At 36.9% G+C, this 27212-nt stretch overlaps 2 protein-coding genes across 2 annotated transcripts in view; one reads left to right on the top strand and one right to left on the bottom strand.

The window, feature by feature from the left end:
- The window catches only part of PNO1 (partner of NOB1 homolog), a 37700-nt gene extending 22299 nt beyond the window's left edge, over positions 1 to 15401 (bottom strand). The window contains exon 1 of the mRNA XM_053712109.1: positions 15158 to 15401. Coding sequence (XP_053568084.1) covers positions 15158 to 15319 — 162 coding nt within the window. The 5' untranslated portion in view covers positions 15320 to 15401. The remainder of the gene's footprint in view (positions 1 to 15157) is intronic.
- A 301-nt stretch (positions 15402 to 15702) lies between these two features.
- DNAAF10 (dynein axonemal assembly factor 10) overlaps positions 15703 to 27212 on the top strand; it is a 50670-nt gene continuing 39160 nt past the window's right edge. Inside the window, exons 1-2 of the mRNA XM_053712108.1 lie at positions 15703 to 15984; positions 26728 to 26828. Of these exons, the coding sequence (XP_053568083.1) occupies positions 15799 to 15984; positions 26728 to 26828 (287 nt within the window). The 5' untranslated portion in view covers positions 15703 to 15798. The remainder of the gene's footprint in view (positions 15985 to 26727; positions 26829 to 27212) is intronic.

The following is a 27212-nucleotide window of genomic DNA, read 5'->3' as shown; positions in this document are numbered from 1 at the left end:
CCAATGACATAGCAGCCTTTTAAGAGATATGAAACCCAAAAGTTCTCTCACGATTCAGAAAGAATGTGATTTCAAAGTGAGTGGGCAAGGGCATGCACGCTACATTAAGTTCAGAGAGGGAAATAAATATTGGTAAATGGATCTGGGAGGGGGGGGGGGGCAGCTACACTACAGAAAATTGTTTTTCTTTTATTATAATACAGCTGCCAGTAACCAAGATGGTGGAAAATAAGTAGAGGGGGGAGGGTTAGAGAGCTGAATGGAGGAGGGGAGGGATCAGGGAGGTTGGGGGCTAAGGGGTGATCCATTACTGCAGAATAAATATATAACAAAAAAAATGCCTTTTATTTTAGTACTGGCAGATTCAGGGAGGGATCAAGGGGTAGGATGTGTCAGGTTGGAGGCTGATCTCTACACTAAACTAAAATTAACCCTACAAGCTACCTAATTAACCCCTTAACTGCTGGGCATAATACAAGTGTGGTGTACAGCAGCATTTAGCGGCCTTCTAATTATCAAAAAGTAATGCCAAAGCCATATATGTCTGCTATTTCTGAACAAAGGGGATCCCAGAGAAGCAATTATAACCATTTGTGCAATGATTGCACTAACGGTTTGTAAATAATTTCATTGAGAAACCTAAAATTGTGAAAAAGTTAGATTTTTTTTTTAGATCGCATTTGGCGGTGAAATGGTGGCATGAAATATACTAAAATGGGCCTAGATCAATACTTTGGGTTGATATATATATATATATATACACACATACATGTATGTATGTATGTATGTATGTATGTATGTATGTATGTATGTATGTATGTGTGTGAAGGGTTATTAAGGAATATCAGTGTTTCAGTGTAACTATAGCTAATTTTGAGAAAAAAATGGTTTGGAAATAGCAAATAGCAAAGTGCTACTTGTATTTATTGCCCTATAACTTGCAAAAAAAAAAAAAAAAAAAAAAGCAAAGAACACGTAAACATTGGGAATTTCTAAACTCAGGACAAAATTTAGAAACTATTTAGCATGGGTGTTTTTTGGTGGTTGTAGATGTGTAACAGATTTTGGGGGTCAAAATAAGAAAAAGTTGGGGGGGTTTTTTCCCCATCATATTTTTAAAAAAAAATGTTATAGTAAATTATAAGATATGATGAAAATAATGGTATCTTTAAAAAGTCCATTTAATGTCGAGGAAAACTGTATATAATATGTGTGGGTACAGTAAATGAGTAAAAGGAGAATTACAGCTAAACACAAACACCGCAGAAATTTAAAAATAGCCGTGGTCCTTAACGGTAAGAAAATTGAAAATCAGTCTGGTCACTAAGGGGTTAAACGTAAGGGCCAGCACATCTTTAAAAAGGGAGTGTCTATATGAAAAAGGTTTATTGTTTAACAAGATAGATAATCCCTTTATTACCTATTCCCCAGTTTTGCATAGCAAACACTTTTATATTAAAACCTTAACTACCGGGACTTTCAGAGCAAAAAAAAAAAAAATTGCCCAAAATACTGGAGAATTTATTTTAGCATTTTTGCTATCACTCCATTTAAACAGAAATAGAGCCTTCTGCCAGTACCTATTAAATGGGTTGTTGTTTTTTTCTTTGGGGGGGGGGGGGGGGGGGGTTAAATATACTTTTACAGCTTCTGTAGTGTAGTGCTTTTTAGCTCTGTGATTACCTTGTATCTAAGCCTCTGCAGACTGCCCCCTTATCTCAGTTCTTTTGACAGACTTGAATTTTAGCCACTCAGTGCTGACTCCACAGTAGTGAGCACAATGTTATCTATATGACACACATGAACTAGCACTGCCTAACTGTGAAAAACTGTCAAAATGCAATGAGATATGAGGTAGCCTTTAATTAGAAATTAGCATATGAGCCTACCTTAGTTTAGCTTTTAACAAAGAATACCAAAAGTCAACAAAGCAAAATTGATGATGAAAGCAAATTGGAAAGTTGTTTCAAATTGCATGCCCTACCTGAATTATGAAAGTTTAATTTTGACATTGCCCTAACAAAGCATAAACAGAAGAGATTCAGTGTAGGGAAGAACCCAGTTGCTTTGGGGAATGAGCTTAGCCGAGTCCATAATGAGGATGGATAGAACTAAGGAACAGGCAAAGGTTTTCAATTTAAAAAGGATCAGTCTACTCCAGAATTATTATTATAAAAAAAAATAAAAAAAAAAAATAAAAAAAATAAATAAATAAATACCTTTATTACCCATTCCCCAGTTTTGCATAACCTACAGTTATTGTAATATACGTGTTGCATCTGTCATTACCTTGTATCTAAGCCTTGTTTTGACAGACAAGCATTTTAGTCAATCAGTGCTGACTCAATGTTATCTATATAGCACACAAACTAACGCCCTCTCACTGTAAAAAAAACTGTCAAAATCCCCTGAGATAAGAGGCTGCCTTCAAGGACTTAGAAATTAGCATGAGCCTTAAAAATAAAACTATCCTTTTCCCTCAAATATTATATACTATGAACAATTTGCCATTATTTATCCAGGATAAGGATATTAAGATCTTTAATCAGGCATGTGCAGATTTTTTTGGAAAAAGAATAGACATATGCTCGCTATAGTAAAACTCTTGCAGCTTAAGGAATTTGGAGGTTTGGCATTTCCCGATATTAGGACATACAATATTGCCATTTTGGCACGCTATGGAGTTGATTGGCTCCTCTTTTCTAACTACTTGCCTAATACAAGAATGGAAGAGAATCTGATACAACTGATATCTCTTAAAGCAATTTTGCATTGCCTACAATTGCAACTCCCGGATAACATTAAAACAATAATTAGTATCTGTAATATAGTGAAAGCATGGCAGCAACTATGCTCCCGCCTAAAGATTAACTTTCACATTTCAACTTTTTTTTACCAGTTAGGGGACACCCCGAATTCCAACCAGGGTGCCAGTATGAAATATTTAGAAGGTGGGCTGAAAAGGGTTTAACAAGGATAGTACAATTTCTTGATGAGGGGGATAATAAGAACATTTGAGAATATTGTCTCTGAATACGATCTGTCCAATAAGAGTTTCTATTCATATCTTCGACATTTCATAAATAAAAAATTGGAGAAAGGAACCTAGTCCGAAAACTTTGAAATAATTGGGGACTATATTAAAGTGAAGGTCAATTTTTGCATATTGCAATACACCATTATAAAGCTTATTATCCAAATATTACAGTCGCTAAGTTTATATTTGTATAGAACTCTTATTTTTCAACCAAAATATATATAGAAAATACCTCCGTTATTCTATCTGCTCCGCCCCTACAACACTTCCTTATTTATCTGTTGTGACGTCGCTGTAGTTCCTACAAACTGACTACGCTCGTGCACAACAGTATCTTCTAAATGCGCATGCGTGTCATACCCGTACCCTCAGTAGTTACTTTTAAATATTAGACCGCAATAGCTGCTGCAAGCATCTTAATCATTCTTACCCTTTTTGAATAAAGCTTGCCTCTGCTGCGATCGGGCGTAGTAACTGATACAATGGCTCAATTGATTCTGAGAAGGGAGAACGCATGCACGTTTCGTGAACGAGCTGGACGACGATGGCGTTTTTTTTTAAACGCATGCGCAGAACTTTGTAGTGACGCTAGAGAAAAGGGGCTGGACGCCACGGGGTTAGACGATATATTGGCTAACAGAAATGTCAATCAATATAGGGAGTATGGCGGGCGGGTAATAAGACGAAAACGGAGGTGAAATAAAAGTTGAAAAATAGTAATGAGAACAATATTTAAAATGAAATTGATGAATGAACATAATACTTAATTTTAGTCTGCTATTGAAAAATGTTAAGCAATGCGCCAGACTTGACCTTCACTTTAACCTATACAGACAAGGGAACCAATCAATATCATTATTATATAAGATCTTATTGGCAAAACAAGGACAGTTAAATTTGGATCAGTTTTTATCATATTGGTCTAAACATTTTGAAGAGCTCAGCTACGATAATATTAAGAAGGATTTTAAAGTGAAAGTAAATTTTGGACCATTTCAAAACAGTAAATCATTCCCTTCATCTATATAAACATAATCGCTATATATTTTTTTTAATAAAAATATTGATTCACCTTTATTTTAAATACATTATAAGGCTTCAGTTTTCGTCTGTGCTCCTCCCAACTTCTACTTCCTTACTTTTTCAGTGTTTACGTATAGACCGGTCCCACCCGCTCTATACGTATTAAATATGCGCGTTCCCAATACAGCTTGTCTCCAAAGCGCATGCGATTTTGCAATTACTGATTGAAATCAGAAGACTCAGCCACGAGCATTAGATAGGACGCATGCGCAGATCGGCTGATAGTTAGATGACGTAGTGTCACGGCCGCCTATCGGCCAGGATTTCAATTGGAGAATTGTAAAACGTGATCAGGAAGTATTAGAAGTTCCGAAAAACGGGTTGTTATTATAGATTTGAATATTAGTGTTTTAACCCATGTAAAACTTAGTTTGCAAAAAAATATAACAAAGTTCATGAATGAAAGTCCAAATGATTTTAAATTTTACATTTAATTGTGTTTAGTAACCATTTAAACTTTACCTTCACTTTAAGTGGTTAAATGATGCGCCTCTTTGTTCCTCTTGGAAGGAATCTCATTTAAAACTCCTTAATAATGCCTATATTTCACCAAAGAGATTAGCTATCTGGACACCCGGACAACTAGGTCTCCGTTATAAATGCCATATGCCTGAAGCAGATTTGCTCCACTGCTTTTGGTATTGTCAAAAAATTAGACAATTATTGCCGAAAGTAAATTTCTGGCTAAACAAAAATATCAGATCATTTTTCTTTTGAGCCAAGAACCACGTTCTTATCTACATAAGATCAGAGCCAGGATTTGATTAATACTATTATTTTGGTGGTTCGTAGTTTGATTCTGAGAAATTGGAAAGATAAGAAACCCCCCTCTTTTAGAGTATTTACTGAAACAATTAAATTACAGATTATATTTGAGCAATATAATACACCAAATATACATAACAAACAAATACGTTTCTTTAACAAATGGATGAAAATTATCTTGTCATACCCTGTATCTACACAATATATACTTACTAAAGCATTCCATAAATCTGAATATTTTGAAGGTTTAATATTAAGAGAGATATTTCCAGTAGCTTGGTATTAGACCATCAAACCTTGGATTGAGATACGGAGGTAGGGGTGTCGGCGGGAAGGAGGTGGCAAGCCTCTCTTGGAGGGTACTATCTTATCCCCTTTTCTCTCTCTCTCTCTCTTCCTCCCCTCCCTTTTCTTACTGGAGTCAAGCTATCAGACAGTTTAAAAATCCAAGTCAAGCTATCAGACACTGTTTTGGAGCTATCAGACAGGTTTAAAACAGTAGTCAAGCTATCAGACACTTATTTGTTAGTACTTTCTTAAGACTATTAAAGGCTGTACCATACATATATGCTAATAAGAAATGTTTTAATGAATACAACAAGCATTTTTGTTATAAATGTCACTCAAATGTAAAAAAAAAGTCATATTCCAGCATTTCTCTAAGCGTTAAAAACAAAATTCCCCATTGTGCCACTACATTTTCACCACAGCTAGTTCAAACAATGACCCCACTAAGATATCACAAAGTATGGAAACTTTTTAGTGTGGAATTTTAAAAATATAGGGCCCCAAACTTACCAAAAATTGCAAAAATCATCACTTTCAAGCAATTTCACTTAGGGATAAAAGCAAAATCTCCCATTGTGCCACTACATTTTCACCACAGCTAGCTCACACAATGACCCCTCTACGATATCACACATTTTGGAGAGTTTTTACTGTGGAATTTTAAAAACATTGGGCCCCAAATGTCCCTTAAATTGCAAAAATATTCACTTTCCCAAAATTTCACTTTGGGATAAAAAACAAATCTCCCATTGTTCCACTAAAATTTCACCACAGCTAGCTCACACAATGACCCCTCTACAGTATCACTAAGTGTGGACCATTTTTACTGTGGAATTTTAAAAATATTGGGCCCCAAATGTCCCTTGAATTTCATAAATCGGCCCTTTTCAGCAAATTCACTTAGGAATAAAAAAGAAATCTCCCATTGTTCCACTAAAATTTCACCACAGCTAGCTCACACAATGACCCCTCTACGATATCACAAAGTTTGGAGACTTTTTACTGTGGAATTTTAAAAATATTGGGACCCATATGTCCCTCGAATTGCATAAATAGGCCCTTTTCAGCAAATTCACTTAGGAATAAAAAAGAAATCTCCCATTGTTCCACTAAAATTTCACTACAGCTAGCTCACACAATGACGCCTCTACAGTATCACTAAGTTTGGGGTATTTTAAAAATATTGGGCCCCAAATGTCCGTCTAATTGCAAAAATTGTCACTTTCCAAAAATTTCACTTTGGGATAAAAAAGAAATCTCCCATTGTTCCACTAAAATTTCACCACAGCTAGCTCACACAATGACCCCTCTATGGTATCACTAAGTTTAGACCATTTTTACTGTTGAATTTTAAAAATATTGGGCCCCAAATGTCCCTTGAATTTCATAAAATCGGCCCTTTTCAGCAAATTCACTTAGGAATAAAAAGGAAATCTCCCATTGTTCCACTAAAATTTCACCACAGCTAGCTCACACAATGACCCCTCTACGGTATCACTAAGTTTGGACTATTTTTACTGTGGAATTTTAAAAATATTGGGCCCCAAATGTCCCTCAAATTGCAAAAATAGTCACTTTCCAAAATTTTCACTTTGGGATAAAAAAGAAATCTCCCATTGTTCCACTACAATTTCACCACAACTAGCTCACACAATGACCCCTCTACAGTATCACTAAGTTTGGGGTATTATTACTGTGGAATTTTAAAAATATTGGGCCCCAAATGTCCCTCAAATTGCAAAAATAGTCACTTTCCAAAAATTTCACTTTGGGATAAAAAAGAAATCTCTCATTGTTCCATTAAAATGTCACCACAGCTAGCTCACACAATGACCCCTCTATGACAATTTTAAAAATATTGGGCCCCAAATGTCCCTTGAATTTCATAAATCGGCCCTTTTCAGCAAATTCACTTAGGAATAAAAAAGAAATCTCCCATTGTTCCACTAAAATTTCACCACAACTAGCTCACACAATGACCCCTCTACGGTATCACTAAGTTTGGACCATTTTTACTGTGGAATTTTAAAAATATTGGGCCCCAAATGTCCCTTGAATTTCATAAATCGGCCCTTTTCAGCAAATTCACTTAGGAATAAAAAAGAAATCTCCCATTGTTCCACTAAAATTTCACCACAGCTAGCTCACACAATGACCCCTCTACGATATCACACATTTTAGAGAGTTTTTACTGTGGAATTTTAAAAATATAGGGCCCCAAATGTGCCTTGAATTTCATAAATCGGCCCTTTTCAGCAAATTCACTTAGGAATAAAAAAGAAATCTCCCATTGTTCCACTAAAATTTCACCACAGCTAGCTCACACAATGATCCCTCTACGGTATCACTAAGTTTGGAGACTTTTTACTGTGGAATTTTAAAAATATAGGGCCACAAATGTGCCTTGAATTTCATAAATCGGCCCTTTTCAGCAAATTCACTTAGGAGCTAGCAGCTAGCTCACAAATTTTAGTGGAACAATGGGAGATTTCTTTTTTATTCCTAAGTGAATTTGCTGAAAAGGGCCGATTTATGAAATTCAAGGGACGTTTGGGGCCCAATATTTTTAAAATTCCACAGTAAAAATGGTCCAAACTTACGCCTAGATTTAGAGTTTTGTCGGTAACGACCCACGTAGCTAACGCATGCTTTTTTTTCCCCGCACCTTTTAAATACCGCTGGTATTTAGAGTTCACATAATGGCAGGGTTTTCAGTGCGTTAGGCTCCAAAAAGGGAGCATAGAGCATAATTTAACGCCACTGCAACTCTAGATACCAGCGGTGCTTACGGACGCGGCCAGCTTCAAAAACGTGCTCGTGCACGATTCCCCCATAGGAAACAATGGGGCTGTTTGAGCTGAAAAAAAACCTAACACCTGCAAAAAAGCAGCGTTCAGCTCTTAACGCAGCCCCATTATTTCCTATGGGGAAACACTTCCTACGTCTGCACCTAACACTCTAACATGAACCCCGAGTCTAAACATCCCTAACCTTACACTTATTAACCCCTAATCTGCCGCCCCCGCTATCGCTGACACCTGACCGGAACAGCCAATAGAATGCGAGCTCAATCTGATTGGCTGATCGGATCAGCCAATCGGATTGACCTTGATTCTGATTGGATGATTCCATCAGCCAATCAGAATATTCCTACCTTAATTCCGATTGGCTGATAGAATCCTATCAGCCAATCGGAATTCGAGGGATGCCATCTTGGATGATGTCATTTAAAGGAACCGTCATTCGGCTAGTAGGCGTCGGTTGAAGAAGATGTTCCGCGTCGGCTTGGAATAAGATGGCTCGCTCCGCTCCGGAAGAAAGAAGATTGAAGATGCGGCTTAATAGAAGACTTCATCCCGATGATGGACTTCCGACTTCAGCCCGATGATTGAGTTCTTCAGCCGCCGCTTGGGTCCAGACTTCAGCCCGAGGATGGACGTCACTCTTCAGCCCCCCGCTTGGGCTTGGATCAAGACATCGGAGGCTCTTCTGGACAGATCGGGACCCAGTGAGGTGAAGACAAGGTAGGGAGATCTTCAGGGGCTTAGTGTTAGGTTTATTTAAGGGGGGTTTGGGTTAGATTAGGGGTATGTGGGTGGTGGGTTGTAATGTTGGGGGGGGTATTGTATGTTTTTTTTACAGGCAAAAGAGCTGAATTCTTTGGGGCATGCCCCGCAAAGGGCCATTTTCAGGGCTGGTAAGGTAAAAGAGCTTTGAACTTATTTAATTTAGAATAGGGTAGGGCATTTTTTTATTTTGGGGGTCTTTGTTATTTTATTAGGGGGCTTAGAGTAGGTGTAATTAGTTTAAAATTGTTGTAATATTTTTCTAATGTTTGTAAATATTTTTTTATTTTTTGTAACAGTTCTTTTTTATTTTTTGTACTTTAGTTAGTTTATTTCATTGTATTTATTTGTAGATATTGCATTTAATTAATTTATTGATAGTGTAGTGTTAGGTTTAATTGTAACTTAGGTTAGGATTTATTTTACAGGTAATTTTGTAATTATTTTAACTATTTTAGCTATTAAATAGTTCTTAACTATTTAATAGCTATTGTACCTGGTTAAAATAAATACAAAGTTACCTGTAAAATAAATATAAATCCTAAAATAGCTATAATATAATTATAAATTTATATTGTAGCTATATTAGGGTTTATTTTACAGGTAAGTATTTAGTTTTAAATAGGAATAATTTATTTAATAAGAGTTAATTTATTTTGTTAGATTTAAATTATATTTAACTTAGGGGGGTGTTAGTGTTAGGGTTAGACTTGGCTTTAGGGGTTAATCCATTTATTACAGTAGCGGCGAGATTCGGTCGGCAGATTAGGGGTTAATACTTAAAGTTAGGTGTCGGCATTGTTAGGGAGGGCAGATTAGGGGTTAATACTATTTATTATAGGGTTATTGAGGAGGGAGTGAGGCGGATTAGGGGTTAATAAGTGTAGGCAGGTGGAGGAGACGTTGAGGGTGGCAGATTAGGGGTTAATAAATATTATATAGGGGTCGGCGGTGTTAGGGGCAGCAGATTAGGGGTACATAAGGATAACATAGTTGGCGGCGCTTTGCGGTCGGCAAATTAGGGGTTAATTATTGTAGGTAGCTGGCGGCGACGTTGTGGGGGGCAGGTTAGGGGTTAATAAATATAATATAGGGGTCGGCGGTGTTAGGGGCAGCAGATTAGGGGCACATAAGTATAACGTAGGTGGCAGTCGGCAGATTAGGGGTTAAAAAAATTTAATCGAGTGGCGGCGATGTGGGGGGACCTCGGTTTAGGGGTATATAGGTAGTTTATGGGTGTTAGTGTACTTTAGAGCACAGTAGTTAAGAGCTTTATAAACCGGCGTTAGCCCAGAAAGCTCTTAACTACTGACTTTTTTCTGCGGCAGGAGTTTTGTCATCAGATTTCTAACGCTCACTTCAGCCACGACTCTAAATACCGGCGTTAGAAAGATCCCATTGAAAAGATAGGATACACAAATGACGTAAGGGGATCTGCGGTATGGAAAAGTCGCGGCTGGAAAGTGAGCGTTAGACCCTTTAATGACTGACTCTAAATACCGGAGGTAGCCCAAAACCAGCGTTAGGAGCCTCTAACGCTGGTTTTCACGGCTACCGCCCAACTCTAAATCTAGGCCTTAGTGATTCCGTAGAGGGGTCATTGTGTGAGCTAGCTGTGGTGAAATTTTAGTGGCACAATGGGAGATTTCTTTTTTTATTCTAAGTGAATTTGCTGAAAAGGGCCAATTTATGCAATTCGAGGGACATTTGGGGCCCAATATTTTTTAAATTCCACAGTAAAAAGTCTCCAAACTTTGTGTTATCGTAGAGGGGTCATTGTGTGAGCTAGCTGTGGTGAAATTTTAGTGGAACAATGGGAGATTTCTTTTTTATTCCTAAGTGAATTTGCTAAAAAGGGCCAATTTATGAAATTCAAGGGACATTTGGGGCCCAATATTTTTAAAATTCCACAGTAAAAGTGGTCCAAACTTAGTGATACCATAGAGGGGGTCATGGTGTGAGCTAGCTGTGGTGAAATTTTAGTGGAACAATGGGAGATTTCTTTTTTATTCCTAAGTGAATTTGCTGAAAAGGGCCAATTTATGAAATTCAAGGGACATTTGGGGCCCAATATTTTTAAAATTCCACAGTAAAAAATCTCCAAAATGTGTGAAATCGTAGAGGGGTCATTGTGAGAGCTAGCTGTGGTGAAATTTTAGTGGAACAATGGGAGATTTCTTTTTTATTCCTAAGTGAATTTGCTGAAAAGGTCCGATTTATGAAATTCAAGGGACATTTGGGGCCCAATATTTTTAAAATTCCACAGTAAAAATGGTCCAAACTTAGTGATACTGTAGAGGGGTCAATGTGTGAGCTAGCTGTGGTAAAATTTTGGTGGAACAATGGGAGATTTCTTTTTTACTCCTAAGTGAATTTGCTGAAATGGGCCTATTTATGCAATTCGAGGGACATATGGGTCCCAATATTTTTAAAATTCCACAGTAAAAAGTCTCCAAACTTTGTGATATCGTAGAGGGGTCATTGTGTGAGCTAGCTGTGTTGAAATTTAAATGGGACAATGGGAGATTTCTTTTTTATTCCTAAGTGAATTTGCTGAAAAGGGCCGATTTATGAAATTCAACGCACATTTGGGGCCCTATATTTTTAAAATTACACAGTAAAAACTCTCCAAAATGTGTGATATCGTAGAGGGGTCATTGTGTGAGCTAGCTGTGGTGACATTTTAGTGGAACAATGGGAGATTTCTTTTTTATCCCAAAGTGAAATTTATTGGAAAGTGACTATTTTTGCAATTTGAGGGACATTTGGGGCCCAATATTTTTAAAATTCCACAGTAAAAATAGTCCAAACTTAGTGATACCGTAGAGGGGTCATTGTGTGAGCTAGCTGTGGTGAAATTTTAGTGGAACAATGGGAGATTTCTATTTTATTCCTAAGTGATTTTGCTGAAAAGGGCCGATTTATGAAATTCAAGGGACATTTGGGCCCAATATTTTTAAAATTCCACAGTAAAAATGGTCCAAACTTAGTGATACCATAGAGGGGTCATTGTGTGAGCAAGTTGTGGTGAAATTTTAGTGGAACAATGGGAGATTTCTTTTTTATTCCTAAGTGAATTTGCTGAAAAGGGCCTATTTATGCAATTCGAGGGACATATGGGTCCCAATATTTTTAAAATTCCACAGTAAAAAGTCTCCAAACTTTGTGATATCATAGAGGGGTCATTGTGTGAGCTAGCTGTGGTGAAATTTTAGTGGAACAATGGGAGATTTCATTTTTATTCCTAAGTGAATTTGCTGAAAAGGGCCGATTTATGAAATTCAAGGGACATTTGGGGCCCAATATTTTTAAAATTCCACAGTAAAAATGGTCCAAACTTAATGATACCATAGAGTGGTCATTGTGTGAGCTAGCTGTGGTGAAATTTTAGTGGAGTAATGGGAGATTTCTTTTTTATTCCTAAATTAATTTGCTGAAAAGGGCCTATTTATGCAATTCGAGGGACATTTGGGGCCCAATATTTTTAAAATTCCACAGTAAAAATAGTCCAAACTTAGTGATACCATAGAGGGGTCATTGTGTGAGCTAGCTGTGGTGAGATTTTAGTGGAACAATGGGAGATTTATTTTTTATTCCTAAGTGAATTTGCTGAAAAGGGCCGATTTATGAAATTCAAGGCACATTTGGGGCTCTATATTTTTAAAATTCCACAGTAAAAAGCCTCCAAACTTTGTGATATCGTAGAGGGGTCATTGTGTGAGCTAGCTGTGGTGAAATTTTAGTGGAACAATGGGAGATTTCTTTTTTATTCCTAAGTGAATTTGCTGAAAAGGGCCGATTTATGAAATTCAAGGCACATTTGGGGCCCTATATTTTTAAAATTCCACAGTAAAAACTCTCCAAAATGTGTGATATCGTAGAGGGGTCATTATGTGAGCTAGCTGTGGTGAAATTGTAGTGGAACAATGGGAGATTTCTTTTTTATTCCTAAGTTAATTTGCTGAAAAGGGCCTATTTATGCAATTCGAGGGACATATGGGTCCCAATATTTTTAAAATTCCACAGTAAAAATAGTCCAAACTTAGTGATACCGTAGAGGGGTCATTGTGTGAGCTAGCTGTGGTGAAATTTTAGTGGAACAATGGGAGATTTCTATTTTATTCCTAAGTGATTTTGCTGAAAAGGGCCGATTTATGAAATTCAAGGGACATTTGGGCCCAATATTTTTAAAATTCCACAGTAAAAATGGTCCAAACTTAGTGATACCATAGAGGTGTCATTGTGTGAGCTAGCTGTGGTGAAATTTTAGTGGAACAATGGGAGATTTCTTTTTTATTCCTAAGTTAATTTGCTGAAAAGGGCCTATTTATGCAATTCGAGGGACATATGGGGCCCAATATTTTTAAAATTCCACAGTAAAAAGTCTCCAAACTTTGTGATATCGTAGAGGGTCATTGTCTGAGCTAGCTGTGGTGAAATTTTAGTGGAACAATGGGAGATTTCTTTTTTATTCCTAAGTGAATTTGCTGAAAATGGCCGATTTATGAAATTCAAGGGACATTTGGGGCCCAATATTTTTAAAATTCCACAGTAAAAATGGTCCAAACTTAGTGATACCGTAGAGGGGTCATTGTGTGAGCTAGCTGTGGTGAAATTTTAGTGGAACAATGGGAGATTTCTTTTTTATTCCTAAGTGAATTTGCTGAAAAGGGCCTATTTATGCAATTCGAGGGACATATGGGTCCCAATATTTTTAAAATTCCACAGTAAAAAGTCTCCAAACTTTGTGATATCGTAGAGGGGTCATTGTGTGAGCTAGCTGTGGTGAAATTTTAGTGGAACAATGGGAGATTTCTTTTTTATTCCTAAGTGAATTTGCTGAAAAGGGCCGATTTATGAAATTCAAGGGACATTTGGGGCCCAATATTTTTAAAATTCCACAGTAAAAATGGTCCAAACTTAGTGATACCGTAGAGGGGTCATTGTGTGAGCTAGCTGTGGTGAAATTTTAGTGGAACAATGGGAGATTTCTTTTTTATTCCTAAGTGAATTTGCTGAAAAGGGCCAATTTATGAAATTCGAGGGACATTTGGGGCCCAATATTTTTAAAATTCCACAGTAAAAACTCTCCAAAATCTATGATATCGTAGAGGGGTCATTGTGTGAGCTAGCTGTGGTGAAAATGTAGTGGCACAATGGGAGATTTTGCTTTTATCCCTAAGTGAAATTGCTTGAAAGTGATGATTTTTGCAATTTTTAGGGAAGTTTGGGGCCTTATATTTTTAAAATTCCACAATAAAAAGTTTCCATACTTTGTGATATCTTAGTGGGGTCATTGTTTGAACTAGCTGTGGTGAAAATGTAGTGGCACAATGGGGAATTTTGTTTTTAACGCTTAGAGAAATGCTGGAATATGACTTTTTTTTTACATTTGAGTGACATTTATAACAAAAATGCTTGTGGTATTCATTAAAACATTTCTTATTAGCATATATGTATGGTACAGCCTTTAATAATCTTAAGAAAGTACTAGCAAATAAGTGTCTGATAGCTTGACTACTGTTTTAAACCTGTCTGATAGCTCCAAAACAGTGTCTTATAGCTTGACTTGGATTTTTAAACTGTCTGATAGCTTGACTCCAGTCTTTTCTTGCTCTTGAAATATTTATAATTCTAATATATGCGTCTAAAAAATGGATGTTCTTGTTTTCCTTCTCGCAATATATAAATTCTTTAAAATGTCAGGATATGGATATTAAATCTTTATGCACTCATTCAAATGTGTTTTTGATGTTATTATTTTGAATTACTTTTTTTTCTGTCTATGTACAAATTATACTCAGTTGTGTATGGCTGAGAGTATGTTATTTTTTTTTTCTTATTCTGACAATAATAAAAAAAATATATAGAAAAAAGTAATTAGCATGAGCCTACCTAGGTTTAGCTTTCAACAAATACCAAGAGAACAAAGCAAGTGTGATAAAAGTACAATGCATGCACTATCTGAATCATGAAAGTTTAATTTTGACTTGACTATCCCTTTAAAACAGGTTAAAGGGAAGGGGTGGAGTAAGTTTTGCACATCCAAGGGAAGTGGATCCCTTATTCGTGAATGCAAGTTACATAGCAATAAGTGATATGGTGTTAAAAAAAAAAAAAAAAAGTCTGATCATGGTTTGTTACAACTGGTAACAAAACTTACATTATTTCTATATGTCCAGTTTTATCACACATTTTTGGGGGGTAAAACACAAACAATAATAAGTGTGTGTATATATATATATATATATATATATATATATATATATATATTATACACATATTTTGGAATCTATATTTAATTGAAATATACATATTTTCTTCTTTTTGAAAACCCGTGAGTTCCTACTGCTTTAATCAATAGGATAATATATAGATGAACAAATAATTTAAAGTTATACAGAGTGACACATCATACCATAAGTTTATCCCCGGATATCGGAGGAAAATCCGGCCTCTTGCTGGGCTGCTCCCCGGTGTCCATGGGCTTGTCCTCCGCAGCTCTCCGCTTCCTGCTTTTCTTGGTAGTCACATTAACAAAGTTGTCATCTGTGGTAACAGCCACATTTTCAGTCTCCATATTAAACTTATAGCTGATATCCACACTCCCAAAACAACACGTGCAGAGCCGATATCATCCGGGATACCAAAAGGGGCGTGGCTACAATTTTACAACATACAGTATCAAATAGAGTAGTTCCAAAATTACGTCATCTATAAAGACCGGATGATGTCATATCCTTTATAAGACGCCTAATTTGTTTCCTGATTTATATTACGGACATAAAACTATGCTCCCTGCTACGACATTTTATTTTCACCAAGCGTGCATGCCTAAATTTAATTAATGTAGAGATGCATTTGGGTCTCAGTCTTATATTGTCTGGCGCGCTATAGACAGCAATGCAATGAAGCCCTCAGCTGCTGTTAGTGGAAGTGGCTTGTGTGGGCAGGACGTTGAGTTCCGCCCACAAACACAACTGACTCTGCGAGTCTGCGGCCATTCAGCAGTGTTTAACGCTAGTACTGTCAGTAGGTAGACACAAGTGTCCCCATATCATGACTTCCCCTCTGGAGAAACCCCAGATCATTGCTCACGTGCAAAAGTCCGTGAACTACACTCTATTTGATTGCAAATGGATCCCAAGCAGTGCCAAGTTCGTGTGTTTGGGAAACCTGGCACGGGGCAATGGGGTTATGCAGATCTACGAGATACAACACGGGGAAGCCAAGCTGGTAAAGGAGGTGAGTTCCCAAAGAAAAGGGCTCTGTGTCACTGGGTAACTGGTCACTCATAGGTAGTGGGTTTTACCTGCTCTAAAGTTTTACACAATATCATATATGATCTGCTTTGGCTTCACCTGTTGCTATGGCAACCTAACTGACAACACTTTATTCCCCCAGCATACATACAAATTTGCGTAGAGCACAGCACTCAGCTAAAAATATATTTAGGTTTTCATGAATTATTGCAGATACTATCATTTTATTCAGGGCACCGTGTTATGCATATGAAAGAACCGCAACTTGCAATTGAAATAACTAGGTCTTATTAGAATGTCAAAAATAAATTGTCAAGGTTCGAAATAGCATAATTAAAAATAAGGGCACTTCTATAATTTAGGTAATTGCTCCCTGAAAGAAAACTTTAACCACAACAAAGCTACACACTTGCCAGCTATCAGCTTTTTAGACTTTGTATAGGTATTAAAGGTATAGGAAGGTCAGACTGAAATCTACATTGGTTCTTTTCGTTAACTCTAGTTACAAATGATCTATATTATTAGAAACCTATTTATATGTAGAAATTCTAGACATACAATAAATAAATGAGCAAGGCTTGGAAAAGAAAATCCAAAGCTTCTTATTTGTTTAAAACATTGTAACTGCAAATAATTTGATTTCAAAAATGCTTCTTGTAAAAGTTATTACTGGTTTTCAGCAGCATACGCACATATGCTTTATGGGTCCATGCACCAATATTCAAACACCACATCTACTCATACAAGCAGTGGATTGTATGACACAAATTAAGTCTTAGAAAAAAGCAAACAGGTTCTCTGTGCACACCTTGGTTACAGCCACACTCTAGAACGAAATTCAAAGAGAACATAACAGGCACTTCCAAATCGTGTGTGTTACTCGTTATATCCTTAGCCAGTCAACCTTTTATCACCATGCTGTATAAAATTCAATGAAAAACAGACTGAGACTTGTTAAAAGCAAAATGATAGAGAGGGGGAAGGGGGGAAGACAATGTTCTCCATAGAGATGAAACAATATAGCCACAGAACCAACTTGTATAACCGCAGTTGACTCACTGTTCTGACAAGTAGTGAAGTGCTCAGTCCTAGGGGTACGGGGAAGACATCTCAACTGTACCTCAGTTCTCTGTATCACTATTTCCTCTTCTCATCCCCTCTTTCAAGCTAGCTCACCTCTTTACTTCCATTTGTGAGTTTGCATAAGGATCTACATTCAGCGTCTTCCATGGCAGGTCAAAGACTTCACACACCCCCTTCCATCCAATCTCTCATTGGCTTGTACTGAGGGCAGCTGACCGGAATCCACTCTGTGATTCATATGACGGCCTCAATGTAACAAAAGAAATTTCAGGCTCCAGAGGCAAATAAAACAAAGATCCAACAATCAAATTTCAACAGGAACCTAAACACCTGTTGGATGAAGGCAAGAATTTTGGCAATTTTGGATGAAAGCACATGTGCATATCATCTATTTGTAGAAAATTAGATTATACCCATTTTTAACCACCTCCCTAAAATCTATAAATCCACAACTAAGGATCGTCAGGGATGTCCAATAGTGAGTTGTATTGGCTCATTGATGGAGCATTTGTCCCAATGGCTGGATGCCATCCTCCAGCCATTGGTGGAGGGTTTTCCAAGCCACCTGACGGATACCAAACATCTATTGGAACTTTTGAAAGTGCAGGGGTTGCTGAGAGTTGATGTAAAAGCCCTATACTCATCCATTCTTTAAGAAGAGGAACTCAAAGCTTTAGTGTTTTTTTTTTTTTTTTTGTTTTTTTTTTAAATTTGCTCCCTCATATTCCTACTTATTTATGGGTTGGTGGGGAGCTGTCCCACATCTATGGTGATATTAATTCAAGCAAGAAGAATATAGTATTGTGTAAAAGATACATTGGCAATTTGATATTTATCTGGCAAGGAGGTGAACAAACAGTAGAACAGGTTATATTACTACTGTTATGATTCCGCTTGAATGTAATATAAATATTAATATTGGAATTTGTGTGGATTTCAACTGCAGGTTAATTATCTGTGGTTGCTGAAATAGTTAATATAGTTGCCTTTATATGCCTTGTATTAATGTTGTATTTGTATGCCAGACCAGAAATTAGCAACTTAGTAATTAGTGACAAAGTTACTTTTGTCTAGGCACTTCTAGTTAGTTTTCAAGAGAAGTGCCAAGATTCTGTATGACGACAGGGGTCATGGCCACTGGAACACTGGCGTTCACTTACTAAGTTAGGATACGGGAGCTGAATTACTGCCGTGGCATTAGAGATTAAGTGAACGGCTGCTGGTGATACACAGGCTTCTGGATTCTTAGCAGCTGAAGATTCAGTTGGTAAGTTTTCGGTAGTAAGAGGAGACGCAGGGAAGCGTCAGACAGTGTTCTGGTGATCTATTCCAGAAGGTTAGACAAGCAGGCAAAGAGCTACAGCGGTAAGCTGCAGGAACTTGATAGAAACACACTGGAAGGATTAGTAGCTTGAGCAGGAACAATTCTGGTAGTGAGGAAAGTTTTGAAAGCTGAGCCTGTAGTTCGGAACTGGTGCAGAGCGTGAAAGCGTAGAGAGGTAAATTACTAGGCACCTGAGAAGGGGCGTGGGTAGAATTTATAGTGAGTCGTGAACAAAGGTTACAGTACCCCTGACAACTACATAAATCTATAGAACGCCCACAGCAGGAAATTCATTATTACACAATAGAAGCAACCACCCAAACTGGGTATTCAGGGCCATCGCAAAGGGATAATTTATTAGAACCCTTAGAAATTGTTCAGTTAAGGCCAACTTTGACATACAAGCTGACCAACTAACATAAAGATTGGTAGCATAAGGGTAATCAGAATCAATGGTGAAAGAGTAAGAAAGTCAGTAAAGTCCCTTAATAGTGAGGATCTTCTAGATAAAACATTTAAGACCAGGAAAATCTTTAAAAATCAAGACAATCACATTTATTACTACCTATAGTGACCAATACCATCAAGTTTGTGATATAGTGAGGAAACATTTCCAACTGTGATCAGCTGACGATCTTGTGGAATCAATTAGAGAAGGTTGCCGTTGTGCATATGAGAGGCATGACTATAGGCAATAGTGTAGCTCCTACTAGATTAAAAAAGGAAAGATAAGGATCTTTAACTCTTGGTTGACAATGAAAGGAGTATACAGATGTCATAACCTAACGTGTAAAGTGTATGAATTTGTTAGAGCTGGTGAGGGCTTCTCAAGCATGGTAACAGGTGAAATATTTAAACATAAAATGTCTTACAACTGTTGAGCTACCTATGTAATTTATCTGTTGACTTGTACTGAATGTAATATACAGTACGTAGGTATGACCTCTCGTGAGATAAGAACATGCATTAGGGAAAATGAAGTCCGGGAGACTCACCACACCTTTAATATTTCAAGTCTTCACAGACACAATACTAGAGCTGCAACAACTAATGGGCATAATCAATTATGAAAATAGTTGTCAATGAATGTCATCGATTAGTTGGTTTGCAACTAGTTGGTCTGTTCACAGCACCAGCTGCTTTACTCTGATGAGCTCCTGCACATGGTATTGTGTTTTATGGTTATGTCCTTAGTCTAAAGGATGTCTACAGACATTTTACTTTTCACATTTTCAGGACACTAAGTTTCTTTTTAAGTTTACAACTACTCCTGTCTTATGTGCAACCCAGAAATAAAATAGGATTCATAATTTGTATTGTTTATATTAAATCAGGTGATTTGGGACTGTGCTTTGCATAATATAGTGCTGAGCTTGTTATTTATACCTAACCCTAGATTGATGGCATTTGTTACAAGTTTGTCACTATTACCTGTTGGCACAATTTTTAGCGGATCGCTTGCTATTGCTGATTATATGTAATCTATAGATAAATGTGTAAGGCTGTGTCCTGTTACTGATATAGTCTTTAGCCCTTTTGCCTTTTTTTTTTTTTTTTTTTTATATTTTTAATTAATTAAAATATGTACCAAATTCAACCTCTGTAAGTATATATCTGTTATTTTAAGAGTGGGCTAGATATTTTTCCACCTAACCTTATAGCTGGTTGTTTACCATTGCATATAGATATTCAAGATATTTTTATGTCAGAATGAAGACCAGGCTTACTTTAAGAGGCCCCTTGCATTGGTGGAGAGCTAACAAAGATAAATAGCCCAGCTTTAGTGAAATTGGCAAAACCCTACTTATGCATCTCAGGCACCTCAACACTATCTGAGCACCTCTTCTCTGCTGCAGGTAAAATAGCTTTCAAAAAAGAGCAACCTTCATCCAGGAGCATGTGAACATGTTGACATTTTTGCATTTCAATGCAAAGTTTCTTAAAGAGTGAATAACAGAATGTTATAAACAGTGGTAGTCTACCTATTACTAGTTCTAACTCTTTTAAAACAGTTTGTGGTTTTGTTTTGCTTAATTATAAAAACTTGTTCTTCTGCTTAAAAAATTGGACCAACAGTTGTGTTAATGTAAAGTTTTAGGGGCCGATTTATCAAGCTACGTATGAACTGCTGCTCCATAACTTGTCCGCCTGCTCTGAGGCCGCGGACAGAAATCAACCCAATTGAATACGATCGGGTTGATTGACACCCCCTGCTAGCAGCCGATTGGCCCTAAATCTGCAGGGGGCGGTATTGCACCAGCAGTTCACAAGAACTGCTGGTGCAATGATAAATGCAGACAGCGTATGATGTGCAGCGAACATGATACGCTACATCGTATCATGTCCGCTTGCACTATGATAAATCTACCCCTTAGTCTAAAGTTTATATTTATAACACTCAGTATATGGATTTTATTTTAAATATAGGAAAAAAATATTTGTTTTTTTATCCGATTAATCAAAAAAATGATCAACCGATTATGAAAATAATCATTAGTTGCAGCCCTACACAATACACACCACCGCCAGTTCTCTGAGCAGGTATGGTGTTTGAATACTGATGCATAGCCCTCAGGGTATATGTGCATATGCCACTAAGACACTGTAATAACTTTTACTAGAAACATTTTTTGCTAATAGAAGTATGTTGCAAAAATGCTTCTCTTTCAATTTAAAAAATTTAATCTGCATGGGTGCACTTTTCTGTCCTTTTAACCCCTTCGTTACCAGGAATTTCAGAGAAAAACTTGCCAAAAGTACCAGAGAATTTTTAGCATTTTTGCTATCACTCTGTTTAAACAGAAACAGGGCTTTTGATATACGTCAAAACTATATATATTTTTAAAGTAGATAACCAAAGGTATTTATCTAGGCCCGTTTTGGTATATTTTATGTCACTATTTGGCTGCCAGTTGCAGTCATATAAAAAAATAGCAGACATGCATGGCTTTGCAATTGCTTTTTTTGGCAATTAGATTAATGCCATTTGCAGCTGTGCAGCTTACGTGAAGTTCCTGGCAGTGAAGGGGTTAATCAGTTAGCTTTTAAGGTTAATTCTGATGCAGCATAGAGATTCTCCTTCCACCTGACACTTCCCACTCCCTGATCCCTCCCAAACAGCTATCTTCCCTCCCTCACCCCACTGGTCACCATCATGTTAGGTACTGGAAGACAGTCTGTAGTTTAGGCCTTTTTATTTGTATTATTATTTTTATTTTATACAGTGTAGTGATTCGTCCTCAACCCTCCTACCTTTCTGACCCCCCCAACAGCTCTTTAAAATGCAATAAAACATGTTGGGATCTGTGCATATCCTAATTGGGCTAATTAAGTAAAAATAGTTTGCATAAAAAAATGTTTAAACATTGCTGCCAAGTATTTTAAAATCATTTTAAAAAATAAACAAAATGAGTTACATATCCATGCTGTCTGGAGTAGACTGATCCACCTCCCCTTATCCGTGTTTAGCATGAGAAACACAGGCATTGTATATTAACTGAGTTCACAGCAGCTTATTTGCTTCTAGACATGCTCCAGCAGATAAAGTTAAAGTTGTATTCTACCAAAGCAAAGGTGGAGATAGATACAGCCATATAATGAATTGTGCGTGGGAAGTTGGAGCTGTACAATTCAGAAACTTAAAAGATAGAGTTAATGGTCAGGCACTGCAGTATAAATTTGAAGGTACATTAATTAAGTACATATTATTCTATTCCTACTTGTTTTATGTCCCTTTAACCACCTCCTTTCTACTAGTGATGAGCATCTTAGGTACTGGCAGCTGTCTGACAATACCCATTTTCTTTGTTTTGTTTGTTTGTATGTATATATGTACACTGACGAATTTCAGCAATACATTCTGAGGATACTCAAGTATCTACTTGCCCACAATTATTTTAAATTTGAGGGGGAATTCTATCTCCAGAGATGTGGGACAGCTATAGGGGCCACATTTGCCCTCTCCTATGCCAACCTTTTTATGTGTTGGTGGGAGCTGTCCCACATCTATGGCGATGTTACCCCCCATAGGCATCTGGTCCATAATTATGGACGCTACATAGATGACCTACTTTTGATTTGGCTGGGTAGTGACTCTGAGTTCTCGGAATTTATTGATCATTTGAACTGTAATGCCATTGGCATAAAGTTAACTTCTGAACTACAATAGGATGTTATTAACTTTCTTGACATCTCCTTAAAGGGAACTAAAGAAGGGAAAATTATTACTAACATCTATAGGAAACCATCAGCAGGCAATGCACTTCTGCATGCCAATAGCGGTCACCCTCATCATGTCCCCCTTGCAGTGGCAAAGGGTCAATTTGTTAGGGCTAAGAGAAATTGTACCCTTGAGAAAACATTCCATGAACAATCCATAGAACTTAGCAACAGATTGAAAAAGAGAGGATACTCAGATCAAGTTATCCACAAAGCAGAGAGACAAGTGCAAAGGATTAATAGGACTGATCTGGTCCAAGACTATTCCAAAACACTACAAAATTCTAACACAAGTTTTCTTACAGAATTCGGTACCCAATATACAGAGATCTGCAATATCGGACAATAAACTTGAAAAATGTGTTAATGACGGCTTACGTTGGTCCTATAGGAGGACAAAAACATTGGCTAATGTCCTGTCGCCTTCTTCTTTACTAGAGCTAAACAAACCAATCAGCTCTTGGCTTACACAAAAGGGCATCTATAAATGTAGACAAAAGTGTCGGGTGTGTGAGTATATCACAGTGTCTAATATGTTTAAATCTGAGGCTACTGGGGAGACTTTCCCCATTAATAGTTGCTTGAAATGCACTTCGACTTACGTGATCTACTTACTCACTTGTACACTTTGTCATCTACAATATGTAGGCCTCACTACAAACGAGATTAAGGTTCGCATTAGAAACTATCTATCCACGATACAAGCAGGAGAAGCCAGCACTCCCTTGCTTAGACACTTTGCACCATTCTATAATAAAAGTGTCAATACTTTTAGATGACAGGCCATAGAAAGGGTAATATGCCCCCCGAGAGGAGGCGACCGCAAGAGGTTGCTGCAGAAAAGGGAGATGTACTGGATCTTTAAAGGGACAGTCTAGTCAAAACTAAACTTTCATGATTCAGATAGGGCATGCAATTTTAAACAACTTTCCAATTTAATTTTATCATCAAATTTGCTTTGTTTCCTTGGTGGTGTTTTTGAAAAGCTAAACCTAGCTAGGCTCAAACTGATTTCTAAACAGTTGAAAACCGCCTCCTAGCTCAGAGCATTTTAAAAGTTTTTCACAGTTAGATTGTGCTTTTTCACATGTGTCATATAGATAACATTGTGCTCACTCCCGTGAAGTTATTTGGGAGTCTTCTCTGATTGACTACACTGCATGTCTGTCAAAGGCACTTAGATAAGGAGGTTGTCTGCAAAGGCTTAGATACAAGTTAATCACAGAGGTAAAAAGTATATTAATATAACTGTGTTGGTTATGCAAAAACAGGGAATGGGTAATAAAGGGATTATCTATCTTTTTAAATAAGAAAAATGTTGGTGTAGACTGTCACTTTAAGCTTCAGACAAGGGTTCCAACCTGTCTGAATTCCGAATACGATTTAATTAACTTTTGGAAGTAGCGTAGCTTATTTGTTCCTTGCGTCTCTCCTTTTCCGCAGAAAATGGCTCTTATGATCCTTATGAATGAATGAAAAAAAAAATATATATATATATATATATATATATATATATATATTTATTTATATTTGATATATATACAGTATGTATGTGTGTGTGTGTGTATATCTATATCTTTTGTAATATACACTCCTTTATGTATGTTGCATGCCTTGTAATATGGCATGTGTTGATATTCTAATTTTTCTATCATACTTTATACTAGCAGACATGCACACGGTACACTGTTTAAGACTGATACTGAAAATCTTTGCTAATATTTAAATTATATTGTTTGCAATATTATTATACTTTACTACATTTGTAAGAGAAAGTAAGCAGCCCCTTTTAGGTTGTTGTGTAAAGGCAGTGATTTAGTGTCTGACATATATTGAGAGATACAAATACAAAGTATTACAAGTATCTGATATATATATAACATATTTATATATACACACAAAACATATATATCAGCTCTATATATAGAGATCAGCTCTAACACCTGATTGTTGTCACTGCTGGCTCTTACTTTTGGATGTATGTTTTGACATCCGTTTTACGAATACATTTTGACCTTTTTTTTTATCAAGCAGTGCCTGGAGTTTCCTGTTGCTTTCACCCCTTTTGAGGGTGTTTGGACTTTCCTGTGAGCTGAGCACTTATTTTCCTTGTGTGATATGTGTACATTTGTTTGGGGGCGTGCCTGGCAGTTCCGCCCGGAGTAAGCAGCCTATCACAGGACCGGAGTAAAGGGGATGTATCCCCGCCTACGCTCTACTGTGTCGGTTCCCTGATCTCGCACCGGACCTACGGCGAGTGCATCTCACAGGGTCTTTGTTATTATATATATATTTTTTATTATTATTATTATTTTTTATTCCCTTCTATTATCAAATTTGCTTTGTTCGCTTGGTATACTTTGTTGAAAAACATGTAGGTTTCAGATTTTTAAAGGGATATGAAACCCTAAATTTTTATTGTGACTCAGAGTATGCAATTTTAACAACTTTCTAATTTATCTCTTATCAAATTTTCATTGTACTTTTGCACGTATGTGGAGCACTAAAAGACAGCAGTTAATGCTATACATTTGCAACAGCACTAGATGGCAGCACTATTTCCTGTCATGTAGTTCTCCAAATACCTACCTAAGTACCTTTTTAACACAGAATATCATGGGAACACAAATCAAATTTGATAAATTGAAGTAAATTGGAAACTTTTTTTTAATGGTATGCTCTGTCTGATTCACAAAAGACCATTTTTGGGTTTCATATCCCTTTAAATATTTCTGTTCATTAGGTCAATCATGTGTCTATGATAGAATATATATAATATGTTCTTGTTAGTGGACATTTTCTGAAATTAACCCATCAAATACCTTCACTTACCTAAGACATTCTTTCTAACTGTGTTGAAACCAATCAGAATCTGTAGCTATCGCTTCGGATAAGCTTGAAGGCGCATGCTCATTCTGCCTTGCAAATCTGACACTTGCGCAGAGCTGAGATAAGGCAGCGTGAGTGGGCACCTTCAGTCTCTTCTGGGTAAGATAAGCCTAAATGGCGAGGAGGAAGCGTTTCAGTCACTCCCTAATGCATCACATAATGCTTAAAGGAACATTAAACTCTATTTTCTTGTAAAATGTTTAATAAGAATAAAACATTGTCTCTTTTCTTTTGAACATTGTTTTAATTTTGCCATCTCCAGTGAGGCTGGAGTGCCACTAAAAATTATAATACATTTATATTACTGAATTTATTTAAACCTCCAACATTCTACACAGTGATTAGTTGGGTTAGAGCATAAGCTCATTTACAATTGGCCACAGCAAAGAACACCTGGATTCTGGCCAGCTTTTCAAGAGGTATATCCCTGAAATGCTCTTAATATGCAAAACCTTGTAAATTGCGTTAACCAAATGACAGTGTTGATGATTTTAAATCTGCAGTCCCTTTATTGTTTATATGTTCTGGGTGTAATGTCCCTTTAATAGGTCTAGGGATGAAGATGCATACTTTCTTTATAGCTAAGTCTTGTTCTGGAGTGGGATGGGGGAAGAAATATTCGGCTATAGCTGCAGAATTTACTGAGAAAGGAGGTGATTTTTAATATATAAATTATGCAAAAAGGAATAATGTACTAATTAAAATTTAAACACAGGTTCTGAATTATGGATAGGACGCAATGTATCACTTCTGTGTCTTTTTAAAGGTTGTTGAGTTTGTCTCAATATATAAAATCGGCTCATAAATTCACTGCTGTGATCTGTTTCTCAAAAGACAGTCCCTGTTGATTGTAATAATATGTTTTGAATTTGTTGTCTTAGGTGCTTTTGGGAGATCGTATCCTATTGGGGCCATTAAACTTTCTTGGTTTTATTTCAGTCCACAGGGACATAGTTAAATGCACAAACACCTCTGTGCCTAGCTTTCTTCTTATAAGCGCAATGACTTCTGTCCTTTTAAGGCATTTGTGTAAATATACGTAGACGTCAGTTTATTAATTTGCTGTCTGTTTAGAATATGGGATTTGGGTCCTGTTTATTGAAATTAAACTATTTCTCAGCAGTCAATATACTTTTTTTCCATACGTAACCAATTAAAGCCATATTTTTGACATTCTGATTTCATATATGGAATTTGTTTTCTTTTCAATAGATTGAAAAGCCGAAACCTCTAAAATGTGGAACGTTTGGAGCAAGCACACTGCAGCAAAGATATTTAGCCACTGGTGATTTTGGTGGAAATCTCAATGTTTGGTAAGAAAGTTCTTTGTGTTGGCATTTTGTAAACGGATACGATTTTGGTGATTCCAATGTAACTTACATTGGTTTCTTGGAGCCAAATCTGGGGACTTTTAGAATGACCCTCGGCTAAAAGAAAGAGGGGGGGGGATAAAAAAACCTGCGCTACTGATAATATGCTTCGAGCACAACCCTGTGGGTATGATGGAATTTGTTTATGATCCTACTTATTGCCTGTTACATGCATAAAGTTTGTTGAGCTAAAGTCCCTTTTTTATAGTACAAAACTAATCAGTCAAAGTAAATCATAAAGACACAAAAGGTAAAAAAAGACCCCAAGGCCTCTTAGCTGCATGTCCACATAAAACTTAAAGACCCAGTATACCCTAAACATTTCTC

This window comes from Bombina bombina, chromosome 4, assembly GCF_027579735.1.
Source record: "Bombina bombina isolate aBomBom1 chromosome 4, aBomBom1.pri, whole genome shotgun sequence".
Classification (NCBI taxonomy): Eukaryota; Metazoa; Chordata; class Amphibia; order Anura; family Bombinatoridae; genus Bombina; species Bombina bombina.
The sequence above is the reverse complement of the archived record's forward strand: the minus strand, read 5'-3'. Positions and strand labels throughout refer to the sequence as shown.